The sequence below is a fragment of the Ambystoma mexicanum genome, chromosome 6p, assembly GCF_040938575.1.
Source record: "Ambystoma mexicanum isolate Mex_15411 chromosome 6p, UKY_AmexF1_1, whole genome shotgun sequence".
NCBI lineage: Eukaryota > Metazoa > Chordata > Amphibia > Caudata > Ambystomatidae > Ambystoma > Ambystoma mexicanum.
In genome coordinates this window covers 247,121,588-247,142,673 of record NC_090935.1, presented here as the reverse complement: position 1 = coordinate 247,142,673, position 21,086 = coordinate 247,121,588, and the positions used below count along the sequence as shown (strand labels likewise).

General features: G+C 46.6%; 1 protein-coding gene across 2 annotated transcripts in view; it reads left to right on the top strand.

Moving 5' to 3' along the window:
• DYM (dymeclin) overlaps positions 1 to 21,086 on the top strand; it is a 1,763,009-nt gene that overhangs the window by 389,869 nt on the left and 1,352,054 nt on the right. For both annotated transcript variants that reach the window (XM_069626954.1, XM_069626953.1), the window contains exon 5: positions 3,573 to 3,706. In XM_069626954.1, the coding sequence (XP_069483055.1) occupies positions 3,573 to 3,706 (134 nt within the window). The remainder of the gene's footprint in view (positions 1 to 3,572; positions 3,707 to 21,086) is intronic.

The following is a 21,086-nucleotide window of genomic DNA, read 5'->3' as shown; positions in this document are numbered from 1 at the left end:
GCGCATAGCTAGACCAGCTCCCACCTGCAGGCTTTGTTGGGAATGACACCTTAGAAAGCGTTAAGCATTTACTAACGGAGTGGGAAAATCTTGTCCACTTGCGCATAAGAGCCTTGCTGGCATATGGTAAATGGAATCAGGTTATCGTTAATAGCGCTGACATTTGGGATAATTACATGATGGGCAATGACCCAAACTTAATCTATCATTTTATGAAATCCTGGGTCCTTATTGCACACTTAATTTATGAAATGTGAATGCCATTTCTCTACTATGTATGGGAGAGCGGGCTGACTGGTGGGGGCATGAGAGGGTAATGGCAACTTAGTAATGATACATGGGGAAACTGGGGCAGGCACCAGTCCCCTAATTTGAAAGGAACTAAGAGTGAACTTTGCAGGAGAGGAAATCTTCCTCGTGTCAGTGATAGCACCAAAATCACTGACCACCAGAGAAGGGTCAAGGACCCCAATGTGAGAGAGTGTGGCATTTGCATTTTAGGATGTCTTTCTCGTGTTGGTGGCAGCCACAAGGCCACTAACCATCAGAAAGGGGTTGAGGACCCCAACGATAGAGAGCAAGATAAAGATGAGTCATCTTCCTTGTGGTAGTACTTGGCAGGGAAGTGAACCAAGTGGGCCTAGCCAAAGAAGAGGTGGAACCAGAATTGGGGTTAAAGGTGTGAAGCCTGATGAACTGAGAGCAAGATACCAGGAGAAGGGAATCATTCTCCCGGTAGCCGTAACTGGCAGTAAAGTCCAAGAAGACCTGGGGAAGGGGAGCCATTCCAGCAGGCTGTTTGAAAGAACAGAAAACTCAAACCGGCAGTAAGGTCGAAAAGGGGTCTGGGGAAGGGAATCATTCCCCCAGTCTATCTGAAAGCATACGTCAGGGAAATGTGTTATTTTCCTGGCCCACCAAGAGGGAGTACCAGAGTGTTTGGGATCTACTAGCATGGGAAGGGAACCATACCCCCCTGATAATACGTGAGTATTATTTTGAACATTACTAGCGGGCAATGGGAGCTATTCCCCCTGACAACGTGTGAGACACAAGACTGTTTTGCACTGAATAGAACTGTTACAACAAACCAGGAACTTGAACCCAGGCGAAGGGTGTCATTCCCCTGGGATCGGCTAGAACGATACTCCTTTAGTTATAGTTATAGTTTCTAGTGTGAGGGTCCGAAGCAATGTTTTCATGACACAGGACACTGGATATTTTGAGTTAACAGACATCCTGACAGTCACCTTAGATCTTTACGTTGAGGCAGGGAAACCCCCCCTCCCAGAGATATGTTTTCTTTTCTCTTTTTTTCACTGAATAAAAGTCTTTGCCCACAAAATGCCACCTTTGTGTCAGCCTCTTCTTCTTCACGTGTACAGTAAGGTACAATTTCATACTGGAACGCATTCATTTCAATGAATGATATCATCCTTGTTGTGGCCATGCATTCACTGGGAACACAGACAAATATTCTTGAACAGCTACTCTATGAACTGGAAGCATTAGGTTAGTCTACCAGCCCATAGCCAGTATGGCTAAACTCGCAGTCCATGAAATGAATGAGCTGGAAAAAGCTACTGCCTACGAGAAGTGCTTTCGTACCTGCAGTGAAGAGGGCAAGCTACTAGGCCATCATCTGGAACCAAGAGAACTAAACCTGGCCAACAGTTCCCTTTTCTATTGGACATGTATGGGGCATGGAGGACTGGGAACGCGCTGCTGTTATCAGTGTAATGCCATGCGCCTCCGACTCCGTTCTGAGTTTTTGTGTGAAGAGTAGGTGCAGTGCAACCAGTAAATATTTAACAAACCTGCCTTTTACAGATATTTGTGACTATGAAGGAAACCATGATCTATGTGATAATGATTCAAAGATATTATTGCTCACAATTATTTCAAGGTTAGTAATTTCAGCAGTTCAGTCTTATTATATTATCTTATTTCACACGTTAAAGTAGTAGTTTCTCATATTTCATATTTCCTGTGAGCATCCAATTAAAAGTACATTTGAGGTTTCGTAATATGCATATTTACATGTTGGAGAGAAAATTGATTTCAGAATAAATGTTGCGACATCTTTTTTAGGCCTTTAAATCTTTCGAAATAAACCTTGAAATTAAAATCTATTCATAATGCAGTTATTAAAGATGTTCTTCAAAGGTGGCCATCTGGAGGACGTCATTGATCCTAGATGCCACGCACCACAGAGTGACATCATGGACATTATTAATCTGTTGGTACTTTCTATTCCCTCATGACCTGTCCTGCTTTTCCTGACTCAAACTGCCACTGTCTTGCAAATGGTGTCCTACGGTAATGAGGACTCCTGCCTGAGACTACTAATCTAGTGGTGGATAGGGTTGATAGAAACGTTCTATGGGGATCGCAAATGGATGGAACATAAATACAGTATATGATAAACATGTTGCAAGTGACGACAACAGCTGTATAATAGGCATGGTTGGATGCCAAGTAGGTGATTAGGCTAATACTTTTGAAACACAAGTACAACACAAGTGAAATGTTCTTATTTTGAATACATGTAATACTGATTAATGGCGGTTTGTGAAGATGGAGGCGTTATGCATTTTCCTAGAAACCTCTAAAGAGCTGCCTTATTCCTGAAAATGACATTTAGGTGGTTTTCTAGACTCTTATGCACTTGCTTTTCACAATGGCATATGGTACTGCCATTTGTGCCTCCGTGTTCAGTTTAAGCATTTATTCTGTGCTTCTGTTTTCCGGCATTTTTGGAGTCTGATCATATGCCTAACAGTACTAACCCAATGTGCTTTAGGATCAGATCCTGTACATAGTGGAAAGTAAAGATTGTATCCTTGTGTGAAGCATGACGAAGAGTGAGCACTCGATCCTTAGATCTACCCTCTGAAGAAAGAGCCTCAATTGAAGTACGTGTCTTGATCTGTAAGCCTGCAGAGTGGCCAGGCAAAGATACTACAAAAACCTTCGTCTGCCTGCTCGTGGAGGTTTGCCCTTTAAACCATTATTATCTGAAGTTGGCTGAATCAATTCCTCACGGAATAAAAAGAAAAATGCAGTCATTCATGCTTGTTTGTGGATTTTGGACTCTTTTTGCAGGGATAAGCTTAAAAACAAACGCATTTCGGATATAGAGATCAAGTGACAGGGTGGGTAGCCCTGCAGTATTAGCTCAGTTACACCCCTAAACATAGCACATGTTTTTTCTTTAATTGGGAACAGTGATGGGGGAGTGCCCAAACCACCCACTCTAAGGACACTTGTTATTTGATCCCAATTGATTCGGGTGACCATAGGAAAGCTCTTTCTGTTTTGGAAAAGCAGCAGGGACTTGCCAATTGGCAGTTCTGTGGAACAGAAAGGCCTCCAGCTATCTGTGTCCTGGGAAGGCGCATGGGCGTGTGGCTATCCTCAGACCACACACACATAATGAGAGCCTTTGCAGAGGGATTGGCTTGGCTTTGCCTTGTGCAGTGCAGTGCCCAGTGAAACATTGCTTTCCTTTGACATGTCCATTGATTTGGCAAACTTGTAATGACCTGCTCTTGTTGTCTTTTTCTTTGTAGCCAACTCTTTATTTGGCAGGCACACAATGCATTGTTTATCATTTGCTGCTTGCTCAAAGTCTTCATCTGCCACATGTCCGAGGAGGAGCTGCAGCTTCATTTCACATACCAGGAGAATTCGCCAGGAACCTATGGTAAGGTCCCAGTGGATTCTGGTGATGTATCAGTGCCTGTAATTCAATAAAGAGTACAAAAGCAATGTTTCATTGAAATGCTCCTCTCTTTTTAATGTGTTTCATATTACCACTTAATAATGACTCCTTTTGTTTGTTACAAATGTCCTTTTAAATATGCTCTACAGTCATTTACGCCCCTTGTCAGTCATGCATTAAACACATATTTTAAAAGATGCATTTAAGGGCCCTGAAACAGTCTAGTTTTGCAGTCTGTTTTATTTGCTGAGGAGAGACATTTAATTATACTAATGAGGGAGAAATATCAAAACTGATAACAAACGTAATGAGAGTGAGAGAGAGAGATTGTTAATGGAATTGCCTTTGCATTTGGAAGGGTAGTTGTGATAAAATCCTGCACCGGCCAAAAGCCCTAGAAAAGTAGGTCAAAGTCTTGTATGTGCTATGCCCAACCTTATACAACAACCTGGCTCAGAGATGTTTGTTATGAAAAGTAAACAGTCAAAAGAAGATACAGCTCTTTTTTGCTTTTGTTGACGAGGGCCAAAGTCAGGCTATGTTCTGCAGAGAGATACGCCAGCACAGGGAGAATACAAAGTGTCGAAAGTTCTGAAAGGAAAGGAATACCCTGGCACATCCATATAAAAATGGCACATAGTACTATGGAGACAGCAAGCACTAAACACGCCAACTACTTGCACCTGTAATGAAAATCACCTGTAGGCATACTGGAAAGCTATTCATTTCAATGCAGGAGAGACAAGATTAGGCAATTAATAAAAAAGGAAACTACATCAATAATCTTTGGTGTCATAGTAGCGACAGGGGACATTGGGCCTCATTACAAGTTTGGCGGCCCCTGGCAATGGGGAAATACAGGGCCATTACCACCCTGGCGGACCCTGTATTCCCCATTGCCAGGGGCCGGAACCTTTTACTCCATATTCCCATTTGAGCCCCATAGGGCTCAATGGGAATGGGGAGGCCGGCCGCACCAGCATCATTCAGAATGGTGCTGGTGCTACCGGCAGCGTCTGCTCGCGGGTGCCAGTACGCCCACCAGGTTTAGACTCGTAGTTTGTCGGTCCGGTAACAACGGTACCAGCAAGCTTACCGGTACCATTGTTACCGGAATGGCAAACTTGAAATGAGGCCCATAGTCTCTTAGACCTCCGCTGGTCAAGGTACTTATCATGCCTAGTCCATATGTTCCCTACATCCTTTTTTTGGGGGGTGACTGGACTGTGTGAAGCCAGTCTTTTCAGTGCGTCTATAGGGTTGAGATGAGTTGGAGCTGCGGTTAGACATGTTAGCGGTTGGCTTGATGGTAGCTGGTTTCTGCAGCATTGTCTTTTAGGGGGCTGCTTGGTGGGCTTGTTACCACTCTATCACTAGGGCAGTGTCTTCTGGATGGACAGCGCCATAGTCTCGATCAGCAACTTTAGGGTACAAAGGAGTATTTAGTCCATTTATTTTGTGATGTGTGAGTCGTTCTGACTGTGCTCTATCGTGGCTATGACTTTTTTTTAAAAAAGCAGCTGGCTCGATTGGCCAATTTGACAGTGTCAGGATTCTTCCACTCCAACAGCATGTAATGCGGGGTTGGCAGTTTTGAAGGTGCATTGCTGATCTCGGCTGAAAATGTTCAACACATTGTTCTCGCGCGACAAGCACATGCAATAAGTACCCAGCGTCACTACCTGTCATTGTGTGATTTTGTCTTAAGCTAAATGCCAGGGCTGCCGCTAGCCAATGTTTACTTGTAATGCTGTGTAGTTGAGCTCTGTTTTTCTCGCGTTCTGTTACCCGCATTACCTATTAGCCTGAATTCCTATTGCAGACCATTGCCCTCATTTTTTCTAACCACTTGCCTATTGTTTGGCTGACCCCCTTCGATGTACTGCTGCTGAAGATTTGCCTGCCAGTGACAAGTCTTTTCTCATGTTTTGAACTGTTAGATTTACTGTTACCAGACCTCTGCCTGTAATTGATCCTCCATTGTTTTTCTGACTTGTACCTTGCCTATTAGACTGACTCTTACCTGTGCATTCTACTATTCCTTCCTTGAGGGTACGTCCTTTCTTACTACATGTCTTTCTTTCTGACTCTGGTGTTTTCGCTAGCTATTCCTTTGGGGGCATTTTCCTCCTTAGATCCATCTCCCTGACCTCGATCTTCGATGCTGCCATCATTTCTCCCTTGCGGGCCCTTGCCTGGACTTCCTCTATAAAACTCAATCCACCTCCTCATACCTTCACTCTCCTCTGTGAATCTCAGACTATTGGGACTTTGGACACTTTCATTGCCCTGTCTACCTGTCCTCATTCTCTCTTGTAAACTATTCTAATTTTACTACCATCCATTTGCCGTCATACTGTATTCCCAACCCATGGACTCAGGCCAAATGTGGGCTGCATGCACACAGGTCTCTTGACTAATTCTATTCCGTCTAAGGTACATCACACACCCCTTTGTACAACAGTCATATTCCTCAGAACCCTTACTTTATAGAGTAATCCAGGTGTTAAGCGAGAAGTGTTGAAGGACCATCTTTGTGGTAAGCTGAGCCTGCCAGAGGGTGTAAAATGAGTCTAGGAGGCTCAGACGGCAGTCAGTTGCATGAAGATGTGCTGGTTCAATGGCCGCTCAATTTTGGCTCTAATGCGTCTTTGGTTCTACCGAGCCACTGTGGCAGGCTGAAGTGAAGTGGCACTTAGAGACGTTTGGGATACTGGGAGTTCTTCCACTACATATCTCCAAGGATCTCTTTTCAGCGTTTCTCCCACAGGCTGAAGGCTCTGGTCATTGGCTATAAGCAAGCTTCTAACTTCTGACTGAAGGGTTATTTCTCCCTACCTTGATTTACTCTTGGAGTCCTAAAAGCCTCCAGCAAGTTCCCAACTAAGTGGGCCTCCTTCATTTGTTCATTAATCCTCAAATGTCATTGGTCAAGCTCTTTTCAAGGCTTCAATAGGTACATCTCCCTTCTGGGCTGTCCTCACTCTTTTGCAACAATTCTCAGGCGTCCTTGCTGCTGGTGGAGCTACTGGGTGGCACATGCTATTCATGCTGTGCAATCTAAAATGGTGGAAGTGATCCTCACTGTGCCTGACCTCCCTGTCTGCCTTAGCTCAACAATTTTTGCCTCTCCAAAAAGAAAGAACCCTGGTTGCAATTCCTAAATACCTGAGTAAAGAACCTCTGCTTTCCACTCTTCATGCGTCTGTTAAGGGTTCACCCTAACCTTTGGTATTCCCCCTTCATATGTGGCTAAATTGTGAATGTAAGATATTAACATAAAGAGGTCTTGTGTAGGGCTCTTCGCCATTTTGGTCACTTTGTTACATGTATGTCTTCAAGAAAAGAGGTGGGGCAGTGATTTTGCTGAGGGATTGTATAGTTTTGTGATTTGGCGATGATACTTGGCTATTTGTTTAATCCAGAAGGGGGAGGCCAAGGTGTAATAAATCCCAGCGCCGCAAGATCATGTTAGTCTCTGGCTTCGGGGCAGTGTGCGATGGCGCTAAAGATATGAGCTTTGACATGAATCTTCTTTCAGGTTAATATATTGGTAGGCATTAAGCTGCTAAATTGAAATGTGCCGTGTGTAAGGTGGTAGATTTAGAGTTAAGTCAGAGTGAAGTAAAGGTTTAGGATTAGTGACTACTCCTGTTAAGGGTAGAAGAGCCTTCTCTGATTGATCCACTGTTGAAAATACTTCTCTCCCTCTTCAGCTGTGGTCCACCAGCAACTAAATCTCTTTTAGAATTCTTCATAAATCAGTTATTTTCTGCAGCTTCACACTGTAACCCTGCCTACAGGGGAAGGTAGACTCTTCATGATCCCAACCCTCGGGTGGGGTACTGCGGGAGGATCACCTGGGTGGAGACAAGGCCCAAGGTAGTGAGGAGATTCTGTGGGATGGGATTTTTCCTCTGACAGGGAGACTATTAATACTGTGCCAGAAAAGGTTATGGCTTACTGTCATTTTAACGTCTCTCAAACGCCTGTGGAATCTAAGGTGGTAGCACAACAAGGAATGGCGGGAACGTTGTCTTTTAAGTCAAAACCTATAGCCCCTCTTTTATATGTACAAAGGGAATTCCATCTACCCTTAAAAATACTCAAGAAGTAGAACAATCTGACTTTGATGAAGTAAACAACATGTCCCAGAATCCTATAGGCACTAAGTCAAAGAGGAGTGCTAAGGAAGCATGTAGATGTTAGTCGGGCAGTTAGGCCTAATAGCCTTTGCAAGGGTCAAGCAATTGAAATGAATAGCTCACACTTGAAGCAAATTGCCAAACTTGTGAGGCATAAAAGGCTACAGCAAGAGAAGAGAAAGGAGCTGGAGCAGGTGTCAGAAGGATGGCAGCAGTAGCAGTAGAGCACAAGGCTGGAAATTCACGAGGAAGTGTGATCACAGAAAGGCAGCAGATTTCTCCTGCAAGCTTTGAGAGTGTCCTGTGGTCTCAAACCCTGCATTGCTGTGGCCGCGCTGAGGAAGACGTGCTGAGAGTGGAGCTTTCTCCAGGTGCACCGTGTGGCTTTGATTGCATAGCCGTGACCATGCTGAATCCTGAGGCCTGTAGCAGAAGTTAAGTGGAGGGACTTGAGGAGTAAAGGAGATTCCCAATTGGCGTGGCCGGGCCAGAGACACGCGTGCTGCAGTACGGTGTGGGTCCCAAGAGTCCCCGATATAGTTGTAGCAGTGCAATAAGTTGGGAAAGAGAAGCAACCCGCAACCGCAATGTTGCTGGTGCCGATGAGTGAAGCACAGCATTCAGGTACACTCGGAAAGCCCCGACGGTAACTGTTACCAGCTCAGGAGTAACTTGCGTAAGTTTACAAGCGAGTATAAACTGTTCGTCATTGTGGAAATTCCTTTTAATAATGGAAATGTAACACGCACATTTAGTGAGAGCAATAGTCTTCGCTTAAGAAGAGAATCCCATTACTTCCATTGTTGAATGATTAATGAATTGTTGCCGGAGTGGTCGAGCGTCTCTCATTGAAAGGGAATGCTTGTTAGAAAGCCATTCCAAAAAACTAACGTTGACTTTTAAAAATGTAACAAGCAAATGTAGCATCTAAGGAAGGTCACGTGTGGCCAATTGGAGTTCCCTAAAGGAGTCTGAAACCGGCTCTGCGATTTATTCAATAGAAATACAATCCCTGGTGTCTCTTTAAGGTTAAGGATCAATCTTAAAGAGTGGTCGCGTGTGCTTGAATCTGTTTTTCCTTTGAAGAATGAACCTTGTAGTATCCGGAACATTTATCTTTAAAGTCCAGAAGTTGTTCTACTGACTAGAAGAACAAGCATTACCCGAGCTAAGAGGCAAACCCTTTCCAGAGTAAAACCAGTCCTATTAAGATCTATTCACTTGATCCGTGAGTTTGTTAAAGGTCAAGTGTTCTCTGCATTGTTTCTTGAAGCTGGAAGAGTGGCAATACAGCTTCAGGGTTGTTACTGTAACCAGGAAGGTGTGAACAAACCTGGGGAAGGGAGCTGGGGTCCTAAAGTCATGCAGAAGATGATAATCTGTAATTCTGAAGACTGCTGAAGTAAAGGGAGAAAGTCCGTCCTGAAGCAGAGGCAGGTTATATTTGTGGCAGTGACGCAGAAAGAAGACAACGAGGCTGCCCTTCTCTTGGCGTATGGGAAAAAAGAGTGCCTTGCCTACCTGTAGAGGGTAAATTGTCTTGTCTTTATATGCCTAATCAGTTGGAAGTATAACGTTGTAGAAGAAGCAGTCGCAGTGAAGTAGACAAAAGAAGGCAATGAGGCTGCCCTTTTCTTGGAGTATAGGAAAGAATAGCGCCTTGCCTACCTTTATAGGTCGAAGTGTCTTGTCTTTAAATGCCTAATAATTCTGAAGTATAAAGCTGTGGAAGAAGTAATAGAAGTACATGAACTGTGGTGGTGTATAAACTGTGAGTGGATGTTACATTGAAGTTGGTGGATAGTAGCAGACTGTGGAACAAAGGAGCCTGTTCCCACGGCAACAGTAGTAGACTGGTGGTTGTCGAGAGGAGAGCAACAACCCAAAAACAAGCATCCTGACACTTCTACTAAATGTACTACAGACGTCTTAATTGTAAAGCCGTAGAAGCAGTTGTTAACCTAATATTTTAACGGTGGCAATTAATCTTAGAAAGAAGACGTCCAGGATTTCCATTGGTGCTATTTTATTTTCTTGGCTGAAAGTCGAAGGGGATATTTTGAATTGCAAGCTGAAGAAGTGTCACCAGTGGATTTTTGATTAATTAACTTTTGTGTTGATTTGAACTCCTAAGAACTTGATCAAGACTTTTCTTTTCCTTTGAACATTTTGGAAAACTAACTTTGGAAAACCCCGGCGAAGGGATTTACCCAGGACAGGTGAAGGTCATCCAAAATACTGGTTAAATATTGTTCATTCTTTTACGTTGTTTAATGTTGCATTTGAATGTTCTGTTTAGTGTGAGGGCCCGTTTCTTAATGTTAGGAGTTATTCCCTTATCCTTTAGACCATGTAGGGAATTCCTTGTCAGAGTAGGAATAGCGAGGATTTATTTGCCAACTTTTTCTTTAATAAAATGTCTAATCTTGAGAAAAACACAACCAGTTGTCCACCTCGCATTACTGACTCCTTACACCCCAGAATGCAAACATCAAGAAACCACTCTATATGCGCCCCACAAATGAAATAAAATTAGACTTACTCACAAATGTAAAACAATGCTGTTCTTGTTGATTTAATTGATGCCTCTTTAAATGTAGTATTTTTTCATCTTTACTACACAGTATTTATTTGGCTAAAGAGCTTGACAAGAGAAACCTCTGAAAACATATTCTAAACCATACTTGCAGAATTTCTTATTTTCACCATTTAAATATGTGGGTACTAATCTGATGTTTACAAGGATGGGCATCTGCTGTCCTCCCGCTAGGATTATCTATTCGTTTGTAAGAATGCAAAAATCCTTGTTCTTCCCCACCTTCCTGGACCCCCATTAATTTGTTTGATCCTTGACAACCTGGTTAGGTCCGCAGGTACTTCTGACATTCTGCTCCCCAAAGATGAATGTGCTGTAGAACCAGACAAAACAAAGCTTTCTTCACCCCTCCAAGCGACAGCCAACAAAACCATGGTGCTACTAACAAGCAATACATGGCAGCTGTTTGCCTCTTGGGATATTGCCCCTGTTTAACCTCTGCCTAGGCGCGTCTATGTAGTAAATCATACTCATGGATGCAAAGAAAAACTCTGAAAATCTTATCCCCTTCCTTGCAGCCAATGCACTGACCCTCTCCCATATTAAAACCCAGATGTTCTCTTCTATACCCCACAATGTGGCAGGCAAACCTATCTGAGGAAAGAGAGTGACCCAAAACAAATCACATGCTGATCAGAAAAGGAAGGAATTGCTATACTAATGTAATGCGAAAGCGAGGATGATAGGAACTGGACAGGGAAGCGGGATTGGGCCTTTGTCCTACAGGTAAGTACGCCAGTCTGCACAACCACTGGAAACCGTTGCAGGACGTCTGTGAATACTTGCCTGACCTGAACAAACCTCTGAAGTAATTCAGCACATCTCAGTCAACTTCCAGACTTACTTAGGTCTATGGCCCTGCATTCCACTCATGTGCCATGGCACCGCAGGCATACTGCATGTCTAGTCTCAGCTATTTCTGAGCCACTGCTGAAGGTTGGTCTTTGGCTTGGATCCAGTAAACCTAAAACAGCAAAGATCAAGGTGATGCTAATGGGCCCTCACCACATGCCGGACCACCTGTAACGCATTCCGTCTCTTTCCAAATGGTTTGGTTTGAGCACAGCTTTCTCACCTGGGTCAACAATTTGGGAGTTGGATGAGAATCTGATTTTAGCCTTGATGCAAAAGTTAGCAATGTCACTCGAGCTTCCAATATTAAACTTGGTTCCATGTCATTTCATTGCCGGAATTTTCAAAGCTTGGCATTTCAACGTGGACATGTTCATCACATTTATTTATTTTTTTGTACATTTTTTTTGTTGGGGGTTCCGACCAAACCCTCCCTCCCGCCACCTATTTTACCTATTCACTAACCCCCAAACTCTTATCTGCCCATTCCCACCCCCCCTAAAAATGTGATGAACATTTGTGCACGTTGCAGTGGCAGGCTTTGAAAAATCCGGAGATGAAAGGACGGCGTACGATTAAACTTCAACAGCTCAACATTCTCCCGTACATTCCATCAGAATTTCACCATGGGATCGTGTGACGTCGGATTAAGTGCTTCCTCGACTATGCCATTCCTTCTATGTTGTATTGCCCTTGTATCTTCTGGACATGCTCCAGGCAATTTAGAATGCCAATTGTCTCCTGTTTGGAAAAAGTAAGCAAGATTCTATTACTCTGTTGTGTTGTTCCTTGCATTGGTTGCCAGTGAAATGTCAAGTGACTTTTACAATTCTGTGCCTTGTGTTTAAATGTAGACTTGGACTCACTATCACCGGCTCAGCAGAGAAAAGCATTCATTCGAGGGGATTGGGTCCTCCGACGTATTCCATATCTATGACGGTAATCACCACAGCTGTGCTGCTTCGGAACATTTTCTGCGTCGATGACGTTGATATGCTGTCCTCGAGGGCCTCCGTCGAGCCGACCTCACTGGATGTTATAAGTAGGATGCACGATGCCCATAACCTCAGTTCCGATTTTTCCGTGAACGTGTTCGCTTCGGAGATCTTGGCGCGCCTCGGTTCTACTGAATCCTCTTCTTTCGGTTCTTCAAATCTGTTTGTTTGTGTATTAATGATGTCTTCGGCTTCTTCCACCCCGCGGTCGGGCTTTAAGAAGTGTCGGGTTTGCGGGTCCAAGATGTCGTTGACGGACACGCAGAGCGCTTGCCTCAGGGAGGACCACAATACGGATGACTACATCGAAGACCTTGCGGGAGCGTAAGAAGAAGCTGTCGGTGGGTAAGGTGGCCAAGCCCCGGAAGTTGGAATCCACTGGACTTTCGACGGACGATTCGAGGGGCGACTCTCTGCATCGTCGTCGTGAGTCCGGGGGGGGGGAGGTCTCGGTCCAGGAGTCGGTCTCGCCATTCCTCTGCCTCTTCGAGGCATTCACGGAAGCGCTGTCACAGGTCGCCTCTCCCGTCCTCATCCAAGGACTCCGCCCGTCGGCAGGTTGCTTGTCCCAACAAGCATTCCACTCCTGAGGAATGGTATTCGTTCCGGCAGGAGATGATGGCGATTTATCAGTCGCAGGGCTCTATTCCGTCTGCGCTGTCGAAGATGCCGGCCGTGAGCGTGCTAGAGACGCCACTCGTGTGCCTTCGGGCTGGAGCGGTCGGCGCGACCACCGGGCGCCTTGGAGATCCTGGTCGGGCATGGCTGGTCGCTCTAGGCATGCCTGTTCCAGGCCCCGGTCCTCGACGCCCTCGAGACCATCGGAGCCTGTGAAGTCTTCGAGGAAGACATCAACGCCTTTGGCGCCGAGGTCGTCGAGGTACTCTCTCGAGGCTCTGCCTCCGAGGAAGCCGTTGACGCCATCGGCGCCCAGGCTGTCGAAGGACACACTCGGGGCTCCGCCCTCGAGGACTGTGTCAACGCCATCGAAGTTGTCGGCGCCATGCTCGGCGTCGACGCAGATTCCATCGACGCCCTCAACGCCTTTCGAGGCTGCTTTGTCGGAGGTACCCCGTGGCACGGAACCGCCCCAGAAAGGCTCTGGCCAAGGCAAAGAATGTCTTTGTCCCTTTTTCTGTGCCCTCCTTCTAACCTCTGGATTATATTTCTGAACGGGTTGAGGGGTCTGAAGAGGGTATGATGCCTGAGGAGGTGCCTGATGAGATTTTGTCTGGTCATAGCCAGATTGAAGACCTGCGTCAGTCGCTGCACAACGCCAGTGGTCTGGACACCTCTCCGGAGGTGGAGTTCTGTAGGCCTGAGCCTGGCACCCATGCCGAGTCCTCGTACCGGCGCCTTATGTCGAGGGTCACGGAATACTTGGGGTGGTCGACGCCACCTGTGGATTTTCTGCAGGATGACCCGACGGACATCCTCAACCAAGGTCCTCCAACTGACCCGGTACTGCCTTTCCATATGGCTTTGCAAAGAAGGGTGGCAGCGGCTTGGACTGCCCCGGAGAGTCTACCGGCTGTAAGCAAATCTTTGCCGTGAAAATACCGCCCAGCCAGTAGCGACCCCTGTTACTTGACCACGCACCCCACTCCAGAGAGTTTGGTGGTGCAGGCGGCTACAGCCCCAGCAAAGCAGGCGTCGTAACCTACCATCCCTCCTGTTAGGGATGACAAGCGTTTTGATGGCTGGGCGAAGAAAGTGTTTTCTTCAAGGGGTATGGTTTTACAGGCAGCAAACTCCGTGTGTGCCTTGTCACGTTTCACACACACTCTGTGGAACTGTATTTCATTGGCGGCTGAACATATTCCCGAAGGGGAGGAACGGGATTGTTTTCTTGCTATTGTACAGGATGGCAAGGATGCTATGTGTGAGTCCGTTCAGTCGGGTTTGGACATGGCGGATTGTGTCAGCCGGTCCATGGCAGCGAGCACCGTAATACGCAGGTTTGCGTGGTTGCGGAAGTCGGGGCTTGCTCCTGATGTGCAAACCCGGCTCCTCAATATGCCCTTTGATGGTGAACATCTTTTTGGCAGCAAGGCTGACGAGAGCCTTGAGAGGTTGCAGACCTCAAAAGCTGCAGCAAAGTCAATGAGCGCTGCAGTTCACCAACCTCCGCCTTTTTGTCCTAGGGGACAGCAATGGAGGGGAGGTTCCTTTCAATATGACTCATCCTTTAGTAAATCGAGAGAAGCTGCCAGTCAAAGGGGCCACCGTAGGAGTGCCAGAGGTGGAAAACAGGGTACTCGAGGTGCCAAGGCTGCTCGGCCAGTTGCCTCTTTGCCCTCATGCTCTGCTGCAGCTGCTTCAGCTCAGTCATGAGGCCATGTCCCATGGTTCGCCGGTTGGGGGAAGGCTGGTGCAGCATCTTGTAGAGTGGCGTGCCATTACTTTAGATGTGTGGGTTCTGGAGATCATAGCCCACGGCTACTGTCTTCCTTCCCCTTTCCGGCAGAGGCCTCACGACAATCCACCAGGGAATCTCTCTTTGAAGTGTCCGGATCCGCTCCATGCCCGGGAATTCAGTCCCTGCTGGAGAAAGGCGCCATAGAACTGGTGGCTGTAGCCGAGAGGAACATGGGTTGGTATTACCCTTTATTTTTTGATTTCAAAGAAAGACTGGGGATTGAGACCCATCATGGACTTGCACAGTTTGAACAAGCTCCTCCAGAAGGAGAAGTTCAAGATGGTTACTCTTTCTCAAGTCCTCCAGGCCCTTCAACTTCAGGACTGGTTGGTGTCTCTCGACCTCAAGGACGCTTACTTTCATGTGCCGATCCATCCAAAGCACAAGAAGTACCTGAGGTTCGCGGTTGGAGACTTGCACTTTCAGTTTTGGGTCCTGCCGTTCGGATTGACCTCCGCCCCGATGGTCTTCACCAAACTCATGGTGGTGGTGGCAGCGTATCTCAGGAAAGTGGGGATTCATGTCTACCCCTACCTGGACGATTGGTTGATCAGGGCGCGCTCTCCCGAGCAAGTCCTGGATCATCTGTCCGTCACCTGCCACTCCCTTCATAAGCTGGGCTTCTCCCTCAACTTAAAGAAGTCCCATTTGACACCAACCCAGCGGCTCCAGTATATCGGAGCAGTGCTTGACACATCCCTGGAGCAGTGTTTTCCTCCCCAGGTGAGGGCTCGTCACATTCAGCAGATGCTGAACAAGTTTCAACACACCCCGGCGTTCGAGTTCTTGAGGTTACTCGGCCTCATGGCATCCTGCATTCTTCTGGTGACAGAGGCCAGGTTGCGGATGAGATCTCTGCAATGGGCCCTCAAGATGCAGTGGTCACAGTCCTCCGGCAGGATGTCGGACCCCTTTCAGGTGCCGCCCTCGGTCGCTCAGGACCTTCTGTGGTGGGCCGTCGAAGGCAATCTGATGAAGGGGGCTCCGTTTTGGCTACACTGGCCGGAGGAAATGATCGTGACGGACGCATCCCTCACGGATGCGGAGCGCAAGCCAACGAGTTGACAGTGGTCATTGGTCTCCGTCGGAGTCCAGACTCCATATCAGTTTGTTGGAGCTGAGGGCCGTCAGGCTTGCCCTGAAGGCTTTTCTGCCGACTGTGCGAGGGAAGAATGTCCTGATTCTGACGGACAACACAGTGGCCATGCACTACCTCAACAAAAAGGGGGGGGCAGGGTCACTTCCTCTGTGCAGGGAGGCGATGCAGCTCTGGTTCTGGGCCATCCAGCAGGAAGTTTCAATCTCAGCGGTTCATCTGGTCGGAGAAGAAAACGAGACATTGGACGCTCTGAGCAGGCAGAGCGCGATCTCTCACGAGTGGGAGTTTGCTCAGGAGATTCTCCTGGAGATCTTCGCCCTTTGGGGACCCCTCAAGTGGATCTCTTCGCCTCCAATGTCAACCGGAAGTGCGAAAGGTTCTGCTTGCGGGAATTTCCTCCAAAAGGAGCCTTAGGAGATTAGTTTGTGTTGGAGTGGTCCTTCCCACTGCTGTACGCATTTCCTCCAGTCCCCGTCATCCTGCAAGTGCTGCGGAGGTTATGGAGGTTCGGTTCCCGAATGATCCTCATTGCTCCAGCTTGGGCCTGGAGAACGTGGTACCCGGACCTTCTTGACTTGTCCATCTGCCCTCCACGTGGTCTTCCCTACCGAGACGATCTGCTCTCACGGGAGGGGGGGGGGGTCAGGTTCTCCATCTAGAGGTCAGATTCCTCAACCATCAAGATTGGCTTCTGAAAGGCTGAGGTATAAGGTTTGGGACCTCCCTGAAGACGTGATGGAGGTGTTGCTTTCGGCCAGACGGCCGGAAACAAAGTCCCTGTACCATTGCCGTTGGAGAAAGTTCTGCGACTGGTGCAGGGTTAAGAATGTGGATCCTTTTTCATGTGACATTCCAGTGGTTCTGTCTTTTTTGCTTACTTGGCCCACAGGGGCCTGCAAGTGGGTACTGTTAAAGGTTACCTGGCGGCGCTGTCTATTTTTAACCGTTCGTCTGAGGAGTGTTCCTATTTCAAAATTCCTTTAATTTCTCAGTTTCTCAAAGGACTCATTAATGTGTTTCCGCCGTCACCTTTCCTGGTGCCTGGTTGGGATTTGAACCTTGTTCTGAATGAAATTCCTTATGGAAGCTCCGTTTGAGCCTTTACATTCTTGTCCTTTGAGGCTGTTAAACCTTAAGTTCGTCCTTCTTTTCTTCCGAAGGTGGTGTCGGAATTTCATTTAAGCCAGAAGGTTATTCTTCCGGCATTTTATCCTCCTCCACATCCTGGTAAGGAAGAGGAGAGGCTCCATAGGTTGGATCCTAGGAGAGCTTTAAGTTTCTACATTTCACGCATGTCCCGGGTCAGAGTGGACGATCAGCTCTTGGTTACGCTGGAAGGCGTTTGGAACAAGCTGTTACTAAGCAGACTTGTCTAGATGGATTATCTTGGCAATTTCTGAATGATACCGCCAGGCGGGTAAGGACCCTCTGGTAGGCTTACAGGCCCATTCTACTAGGGGTATGGCTGCCTCTACTGCCCTGCAGAGGGGTGTTCTTATTCGTAACATCTGTGAAGCAGCCACTTGGGCTTCGGTCCATACTTTTGTACGACACTACTCCCTAGATTCTATCCATGGGCAGGATCTGGCCTTTGGCAAGGTGGTCGTTTACTCTGCAATTTGATTGGGCATTCTGAATTTCTTTATTCTAAATTCGTTTCCCTCCTCGATACGTTGGTACTGCTTTGGGAGTCTGTCATAGATATGGAATACGTCGGAGGACCCAATCCCCTCGAAGAACAAGTTACTTTCTTACCTGGTAACGTTCTTTTGATGGGATGGTCCGACGACGTATTCCATATCGCTCCCTCCCTACCTGCCCCGCTACAGAATTTCTTATGCGATTGCAGCTTACGTTTCCGCAAGGCTTTCTGTGGTCATACTGGCAGTGGGTTGGTGCCACACGCTCTGGGGGGAAAAAAACTATAACTGAGGCTAAGGGCGTTGTGTGTTCTACTTAGAACATCCGGTGACGTCGGCTCCATGGAGGCCCTCGAGGACAGCGTATCGAAGTCATTGACGCAGGACGCAGACGCCGAAAATTTTCAGAAGCAGCACAGCTGTGGTGATTACTGTCATAGATATGGAATACGTCGTCGGACCATCCCAACGAAAGAGCGTTACCAGGTAAGAGAGTAACTTGTTCTTTCTGCAGCCTAGAATCCCCTTTAGATTCACATGATGTGCATGGTCTGCACTTTAATTGCCCAACTTGTGTTTGATATTTGACAGGGGCGTTCTTGTAACAGGAACCGTATACGACATGTCTGCTACCGACAACACTCCTTACACAATCATTTACCTTCTCACAGTGCTTTTTGGCACATTGGTTTGGACCACGGAAAAATGGAGCAGAAGAAAAGAGGATAGCCTCAAGGTTTCCCAATGTTGAGATCCACGTTGTTTCAGGTCCAGTGAAGACAGGTGGTATAAAGAGAATAAGATTTTCGTAAAGGAAAATCTCCCTTTTTTGTATCTCAGACCCATGGACAAAACACCATTTCGCTTGTGTCTGACTTGGCAATCATCAATTCCCATGGATGGAAAAGCACTGTTTTTGCAGCCGCTATCCTCCACAGGACCACACATAAAACAAGTGACCAACTTGCTCAAAATATATACCTAGGACACTAAAATTTAGGCAGGAACAATGCATGGAGGCAGCCAGGTCAGATGCTCAGTTGGAACACACCTCCGATCTCAATGACATGGAGACTGAAATGTTCCAGCCATGAAGTGGTTTCCAAAAGAGTGACAGGAACATCGCTTAAAGATCGGCCGAGAATGAAAACCTCTGACAAATTGACTTCTGCCCTACAGGAGTGCAAGGGTGAGTAGAGGCTAAAAGCACCTACTCATCCCTCATACTTCTACAAACCAAAGGTCACACCATTATAAAGATAAAACAGGCATACTTAAGAGATATACCTCATTTGCCCTTTGTGGTAATGAAGGCAGAGGGAACGGTATGCTTATAATAGGGGTGTTAATGTAATTCAGTATTGACCCAAACAGCAAAGCATAACCGTCCAAAATAAAGGGACTGTCTAGTCCAGGTTCTGTAAAATTAGATATACTTTAAAACACTGGTGGACCATTCCAATGGTGATAGTGCGTGGTGCAAGTGCCCTTTAACATTAACAACCTATGTAAAAATAAATAAACACTAAACAAAACCCACCTCTGAGGAAAGAACAGAGAATAAACAAATATAGCACAGTGCCGCAAGTATTGAATCGGGGGTGTAAGGCAAGTAACCACAGTGTTCTTTAAAAGGACATTTGTCTTGGTGCAAAAAGGGAATTAATGTTCCAACAAGTCTCTAGGGCCCAAAACTGGACCATGGGGGCAGTTAATAGTCAAATAGTGCCTTCTCGTGGTTACTTGGTGGTTCAACAGCATCAAATCTGGCTTCTAGCAGTGGCTCGAGCCGAGTGAGATCAGTTTGGGTATGTTGGGTTGTCTATGCCCAAGTACGGCATCAAGCAGGTTCAGATGCGGTGGCTCCTGGGAGTTTCGAAGGCGGTGTGCAGCAAAGCAGGTTGGGACAATTACAAGGTTGGGTTGTAACTGCCGGGAAGAGTGGATGAGTTACACTCCAGAGGTTCGAGTTAGCAGACAGCGATGGTTCAAATTGGTGATCCTGTTGCTCCATTGTGTGGCTCAGCGAAGCGGCAGTTCGAACGCGAGGCCGGTCGAGTCTTGGTGTAATCCCTGGTCTGAGTCAGCAAGTGACTCTCCAGCAAGGGCACGATGCAGCGTCAAACTGGTTAAAGATGCAGACAATGTAGTTTGAATGTTTGGAGGATCACCAAAGGCAGCACTGGTGGGATACCTCTGATTTGATGGTAGTCAATGCAGTTTAGCTGCAATTCAACCGGTTCGATATGGCAGAACAGGGAGCCTTATCAGATCTGGTCTTCCAGATGCTGTGAGACTCACTCCAACGGCTCTAAGACAGGATGAGCCCTTTCAGGGCTTGCTCTCCCATCCTTGCCATATTTGGGTGCAGAGTGGCAGGTCCTGGCCATGACAAGAGTAACCCACGTGAGCCATGGGAGTGCGTGGGGGCAGAGCTTTCCGCTTCCTTGGACTTCCCCTTCACCTCAGTGGTCAAGGACTTTGGTTGGAAAGTACAACACTCCCAAAAGAGGTCCACATTAATCCTTCTCAGGTGTTTGTTCCAGAGAGAACCAAAGGCAAAAGCCCACAGGCGATTGGACTAACGTTAGCTTGCTTTTGGGGATCCAATCCCTGTTCTTAGAAAAAGTGGACTTGCTTACTGACATCACACCCAGGGGCATTGTGCTACAGGTAGTGGAGGGGACAGGATGGATCGATAGTGGCAGAGAGAACCAAGATTTCAGAACCTTCCTTCATCTGTCCACACTAATCCTACCCTCTTCTCTACAAAATCAAAGGCTTTTAGATATGCAGCGCCCTGGTATGAGGCCAAGCATTTTGTGATTGTACCCTTTGATTTCTGTACCTGGGCTAGCCTCCTGTAGAGTGGCTGTTTCTCTGGGGAGGGTGTTGTCTGCCCTTACAAAGGAACAAAGAAAGGTAATCACCACCCTCCCCCTGCTACCTCCCTGCTATAATAAACATCCTTCCACAGCTGTGCTGGGCTCACTGGTCTGACGCATGTGTGATACTAAATTGCTGTGGCTTGTAATAATTATGAAAAATACCATCCACCATACTGTAAGTTGGGTATGGCTTATATTTAAATATGCATTTGCCAGGTACTAGTAGTCTCATAATTCTAGGGATAAGAACCATGAAGGGTAACACGCTGGAGCCCAGTGCGCTTCTCTATGCCTAAGGTAATTGATAAACCTTAACCTAATTCAAACGAAAAGTGGATGCCTGCTGTAGGTGCTTGTGTGTTAATGGAACATGTGCCCACGGTATCCACAGTAAGAATACAGACAAATAGTTACACCCAACAGTCTTCTTCCAGGCTACTATTCTCAAAATCATGAGTTTCATACAAAGTTACAAATGCATGATTAAGACAACTCATTGTGTAGTTGCAAGGCAATCCAGAGGCAAACGGGGTAAAATAGTTGTTGCCCACAGTAGCATTAATGAATAGAATCATTAATAATTATGTTGGAACCAAAACACAAATTGGCAAAGTAAAGTCAGCACATAGCGCAAAGAAATTGCAATGCAATTTGCAATGGATACAAACTATCATCCCGATTGGATGAAATTAACCACACATTGAAGAGAAAGATACAACAGAAAAGAA